Genomic DNA, 6,454 nt, shown 5'->3' with positions numbered 1-6,454 from the left:
TAACTTTGCAGATATTGTTTATGCTCAAACAGCAACATTACACACTAACTAACATTAAAAAAGTGAAATCACAATCAACCACCCCTTTAAAGTCTGTAAAAACTAGCTGACTAACAAGGACATAGTAAATCAGATAATTAGCCCATGCTGTAACCCTGAAATGCAGCAAGTAACACAATTTGCTAACCCTTTTGTTTTTGTTTTGAAAATGAGTGTAATATAACAGTGCCGTGACTCTAGTGTTCTTCATTAAAACTGGATTAAGATCAGCTCAGAAGGTGATATTGTGTCACATTGTGTGTCCTTCATTAGGACGGCATAATACAACTTTAATCCAAGGCTTACTTCTAACTTCCAAAAAGCAGAAAAGTAAAACTCAGGAAAATCAGGTCATATTTTACCCCAAAATCAAATTAACAAAAAATAGCTAAGTAATTATTTTAGAACAATTTAACATTTTTTTATTTTAAAATCTGATGATCCATAGGATTTCTTTAAAAAAAATATGTATATACTATATTGTATTACTTTTTATGCAAAAAATAAATAAAGACACTTCAACACATTTACATATCAATTTAAATTTATTTATTTAGTTACTTTTTTGCATTATAAAAATGAGAGTTGGGAGGCAGATGTTCTTAATTACAACAATTGTAATGGTCCTAAACAACAAATGTAAAGAATTTCTTATATGTTACCCTGGACCACAAAACCAATCTTAAGTCGCACAGGTATATTTGTAGCAATAGCCAAAAATACATTGTACGAGTCAAAATTATCGATTTTTCTTTTATGCCAAAAATCATTAGGATATTAAGTAAATATCATGTTCCATGAAGACATTTTGTAAATTTCCTACCATAAATATATTAAAACTTACTTTTTGATTAGTAATATACATTGCTAAGAACTTCATTTGGAGAAATTTGAAGGCGATTTTCTCAATATTTTGATTTTTTTGCACCCTCAGATTCCAGATTTTCAAATAGTTGTATCTCGGCCAAATATTGTCCTATCCTAACAAACCATACATCAATTGAAAGCTTATTTATTCAGCTTCCAGATGATGTACAAATCTCAATTTTGAAAAATGTACACTTATGACTGGTTTTGTGGTCCAGGGTCACATATGTATATTATTCTTATATATATTTATTTGAATTTGGGGTGTAATATGGCCAGGTTCTTGACAGATTTTATGAGATTCACCCTCACCCCTAGTTTTCTCTTCCTCTTCTCTAAAGCAGCGCAGCATGGCCTTGCCCCCTTTGCTGCGTGTTCCCGGAGGCGGGGTTTATGTAAAATTCTGGGTTCTTGACGTAACGGACCTGGGAAGTAACTCATTGTAGTCCCTTACCAGTCGTTTTTTGTAGGCATTAAACTGCCAGAATTTTAAAATGCGATATCTCCGTTTTGATTGAACTTTCAGCTTCGTAACTTTGCAGATATTGTTTATGATCAAACAGCAACATTACACACTAACTAACATTAAAAAAGTGAAATCACAATCAACCACCCCTTTAAAGTCTGTAAAAACTAGCTGACTAACAAGGACATAGTAAATCAGATAATTAGCCCATGCTGTAACCCTGAAATGCAGCAAGTAACACAATTTGCTAACCCTTTTGTTTTTGTTTTGAAAATGAGTGTAATATAACAGTGCCGTGACTCTAGTGTTCTTCATTAAAACTGGATTAAGATCAGCTCAGAAGGTGATATTGTGTCACATTGTGTGTCCTTCATTAGGACGGCATAATACAACTTTAATCCAAGGCTTACTTCTAACTTCCAAAAAGCAGAAAAGTAAAACTCAGGAAAATCAGGTCATATTTTACCCCAAAATCAAATTAACAAAAAATAGCTAAGTAATTATTTTAGAACAATTTAAAATTTTTTTATTTTAAAATCTGATGATCCATAGGATTTCTTTAAAAAAAATATGTATATACTATATTGTATTACTTTTTATGCAAAAAATAAATAAAGACACTTCAACACATTTACATATCAATTTAAATTTATTTATTTAGTTACTTTTTTGCATTATAAAAATGAGAGTTGGGAGGCAGATGTTCTTAATTACAACAATTGTAATGGTCCTAAACAACAAATGTAAAGAATTTCTTATATGTTACCCTGGACCACAAAACCAATCTTAAGTCGCACAGGTATATTTGTAGCAATAGCCAAAAATACATTGTACGAGTCAAAATTATCGATTTTTCTTTTATGCCAAAAATCATTAGGATATTAAGTAAATATCATGTTCCATGAAGACATTTTGTAAATTTCCTACCATAAATATATTAAAACTTACTTTTTGATTAGTAATATACATTGCTAAGAACTTCATTTGGAGAAATTTGAAGGCGATTTTCTCAATATTTTGATTTTTTTGCACCCTCAGATTCCAGATTTTCAAATAGTTGTATCTCGGCCAAATATTGTCCTATCCTAACAAACCATACATCAATTGAAAGCTTATTTATTCAGCTTCCAGATGATGTACAAATCTCAATTTTGAAAAATTGACACTTATGACTGGTTTTGTGGTCCAGGGTCACATATGTATATTATTCTTATATATATTTATTTGAATTTGGGGTGTAATATGGCCAGGTTCTTGACAGATTTTATGAGATTCACCCTGAAAGTCCTTGTCTTGAGCCTAAAGCCCTTTCTGTGTTCTTCTATCAGTATTCTGCTGCGCTCTTCAGACACCATGTTGTGTGATGCATTAGTTTGGACTATCATCAGAGCTGGAGGATTTTTAACCAGCCGTTGTTGTCCTCTGGTCTCCTTGTTGTTATGAACAGTGGCAGTAATTCCCTTATGGATTTGTGGAGATGCAGAGGACAGGCTGTTCTCACAGTGCTGATGCATCTTCTGTCATTGCATCTAGAGATGTGTGTGGCTCTTTCAGGTGAACAGGATCAATCCAGTCGAAATATGATCATGTTTCTATAACAGAAGCTATTGTAAGGCTTGTTTATAGATAGTCTTTGATGAAAAGATTTGCTTAGATGGTTAGTGCTGATGGACGAGTACAACCAAGCTGTTGAACAAGGTGGTGAAGTTGTTCAGGCAGCATCTCTGTGATGAACTGGTCAGCCAAATAAGTCTCGATAGTTAACCTGTTCATCTTCAACCCATCATTTTTATCAAAACCAAAGAAGTGTCATATTCAGACTAGATCCAAACAACAGCATCTCTGTGATGAACTGGTCAACCAAAGAAGACTTGATAGTTAACCTGTTGATCTTCAATCCTTCGTTTTTAAGAAAACCTAAAAAGTTGGTTGTAGATCAAAACTTATTTATACTAGGGGCCCTAATTTGATCTTTCTTAAAATATGACTGAATTAAAGTGAATTAGGTTCTTGCTGATTAAACAATTGGCCCATATGACACATGCTTCAACCAGGATGAATTATTATTATTTCTTTTTTATCTGCTAGAGTGTGTTGTTTTCAAGATATTTGCCACTAGAATTATAGCTTTTTATATGTTAAAATCACTTGTTGTGGGGGCGCAGGGTCAACATAGCCTTTCACCAGGGCCGTTATTGTTGCATATGTTAGTATTAACACCGGTCTGTTATGAAATGTTTAACTTCTGATGGTTAAGTTGCTCAATGTTCAATGTTCTGATTGGCTACATTGCTTGTTGCTTTTAAATCGGTTCTTTTCAGTTCTAAATCAACATTTAAAGCATAGCGTACATTATTGCATCACACGCTTTGACTAATGATGTTCCTTCCTACCTGCAGCTCTCCACAAAGACATGGGCTCCTGCCGAGCGGCCACCATCACCGGCACCCTCTCCCGCATCTCTCTCAATGATGAGGAGGAAGAGAAAGGTCCCGAGGGGCTCAATTACTCCACGTTGCCTGGCAACATCATGTCTAAAGTGATCATCCAGCAGCCCTCTGGACTTCACATGTCCATGGGCATGGGCGATCTGGGAGAGCAGTGTTTGGACAGCACGGCAGACATGCGGCGGACCGTATACCTGTGTACAGACGACACCACCAGGCAGAGCGAGCAGGAGCTGAGCGGCCACCCCCAGCCGGGGCAGATGGAAACGGACTACATGGTCCTGCCTCGCAGTTCCGCGGCCGTGGTGTCGGGGGCCGGGTCCAGCAGCGTTCCCACCCTGCTGAAGGAGGACAGCAAGATGAGCATGACCATGGACTCTCTGTCGCACGACAGGCTGATGCATTACAAGATGGGCGCAGAGTTTAACCTCGGGCCCTCGGGGATGGAGCACATGGGAATGGAACAGCAGTACTCTGTCCAGGCAGAACACATGCACAACTTGCCCTTCGAGCCACGCACGGCTGTGAAGAACTTCCTGGCGGAAATGGAGGAGAGCGGAGGACTGTCTCGAAGCGAAACTGGTTCAACTATATCAATGAGCTCTTTAGAGGTGCGACTTTGAGTCTAGACAGATAGAAGTAAACTCTACACTAGTACATGAACACAGATGCTTCTAGCTCCATGAGCGTGATTTTACTAGATGCGCACCGAAATGTGTCGCAATGCATTTTTAGTGTTGCCACAAGTATAGTGGGTCTTCTATACTGTCAGTTAGAAAATCTTAATGTGTAATGCCCTAATATCTTAATCCCCCAAATTAAGCCAAAGACAACTGGCAAAAAAAGAAGGTTTAACCTAAAGATGTTGATGTTCAATCTGCAAAGAATTGAAAGTAACAACATTTTGTTTTCTTTTATATTTTGACATTGTCAGCAACCAATAGATGGTTCTATCCATAGGTTGTTGACTGGATGGAGGCAGATCTGAATGCAAACTTGTGAACGATTGTAAGCGGGATTTAAGTAGACTAAATTATTGGAGAAGTCTGGCTTGCATCACCAGACTAGTTTCTGGGAGGGTTTTTTTACCGGAAAATTGAGTTGTGACAATTTGTTTAAAAATTACAGTATTAAAAAAATGCAAAAATGCATAGATGATTTTTCAGTAAGATCAGTAACGTACATTTAGAAACGTTTATTTCATGCCAACTTTAAAAGGATAGTTCACTCCAAAAATGAAAATTGTCTTCAGTTACTCACTCTCATGTCGTTCTAAATCTGTATGACTGACTTTGACTTGAAGAACGCAAAACAAGATGTTTCGAAAAATGTTTTTATTTGTTGTTTAGACCCCAGCTTTCTTGACAGTATCCTCTAAATATGTCCAGCGAGACCAAGCATTTGTGCCTGCGTTTGCGTACTTCTTGTAGACTGGCCTTTAAGATCATTGCAGAGTCATTTCAACCTCTCATCATTACTGAAATTTTGAAAAGCACTGGTATCGACCGGCTGGCTGCCTTGAGGGGAAAATAAATTTGAACTTGATCCATTTTCTTCCAAAAGCCTCAAGGCATGCAAGTCTAGCTCTGGTGCGCAAGAAACATACTTGCTTATATATGTTTTAGAGATGGGACCAGAGTTCAGCAGATTATTTCTCTAGGTTTTGTAATATCTAACTACACTATTTTTTGTCTTTCTGTCTTGGTTCTACAGAGACGAAAGTCGAGGTACCAAGATCTAGACTTCGAGGTGAGTGAAACCTTTGCTTGGCAAAGTGCATGCGTCAGGCCTTTGTTGCACCAAGCGAAGGGCCATTTGTTGCGTTTGTGTTTCGCCCCTTTAATTTACTACTACTTTGTGTAGCACTTAAGCTTATTGGAGTAGCATGTCCTGACACAACTGCGATTTATGAAGCGTTGTGTGGTTTAGCGTAAAAGCAATGCCGTCAGCCACCACATATTCCCATTTTATCCTTTTACATCCCCTGACTTCAAGCTGAAAATCAAAAAATAGCCTGTATATTTTCAAATTTTTAAGGTCACTTGCAGAATCCCCCAGAGCGTTTCAGCCCTTTACCAAAAAATTTAATTGAATGTCAAGTGCTACCACTGACCCTTCATATATGCCAGTGCCGTTTGTCATAACCTTGTCATAGCATTCAGCCAAATTTGCAGGGTGAGCACGGCGTTTTTACACAGTGATAAATTCTTTGAAAGTAGCCAGGTTTTGTCCTGTTGCAAAGTTCTGGTTCTCAGCTTGACTGAACTCCAAATCCAACCCCCTCCCCTCCCCTCCCACCCTTGCCATTACAGAAAGTCATGCACACCAGGAAAAGGCATATGGAGCTGTTCCAGGAACTCAATCAGAAATTTCAAACCCTGGACCGATTTCGAGACATACCAAATATGGGCGGCATGGTGAGTAACAGGATACGGGGTTCAGTGTGTCTCATTACAGAGTACCGGGCGGTGCCGTGTTGTCTATGTTTAGCTGTGTCTTCTGGTGGCGCCCCAGTCTTGTGCACAGGAAGTGAGTGACTGTAGGAATTAATAGTTATCCACCCAGTGTATTCAAGTGGAAAATAGCACAGCCGCCTGCTCCGGGGAGGCGGGGGGGCGGGGGGGGGAAGAGGAGA

General features: G+C 38.2%; 1 protein-coding gene across 4 annotated transcripts in view; it reads left to right on the top strand.

The window, feature by feature from the left end:
• Positions 1–6,454, top strand: part of adgrb3 (adhesion G protein-coupled receptor B3) — a 184,554-nt gene that overhangs the window by 174,992 nt on the left and 3,108 nt on the right. For 3 of the 4 annotated variants that reach the window (XM_016456522.1, XM_016456525.1, XM_016456523.1), the window contains 3 exons: positions 3,772–4,430; positions 5,533–5,568; positions 6,132–6,236. In XM_016456522.1, coding sequence (XP_016312008.1) covers positions 3,772–4,430; positions 5,533–5,568; positions 6,132–6,236 — 800 coding nt within the window. The remainder of the gene's footprint in view (positions 1–3,771; positions 4,431–5,532; positions 5,569–6,131; positions 6,237–6,454) is intronic. The other variant, XM_016456524.1, reaches the window with a different exon arrangement.

The sequence above is a fragment of the Sinocyclocheilus anshuiensis genome, unplaced genomic scaffold (genome assembly GCF_001515605.1).
Source record: "Sinocyclocheilus anshuiensis isolate Anshui unplaced genomic scaffold, SAMN03320099.WGS_v1.1 scaffold407, whole genome shotgun sequence".
Lineage (NCBI taxonomy): Eukaryota > Metazoa > Chordata > Actinopteri > Cypriniformes > Cyprinidae > Sinocyclocheilus > Sinocyclocheilus anshuiensis.
Note: the sequence above shows the minus strand (reverse complement) of the source record. Positions and strands in the feature narration are given on the sequence as shown.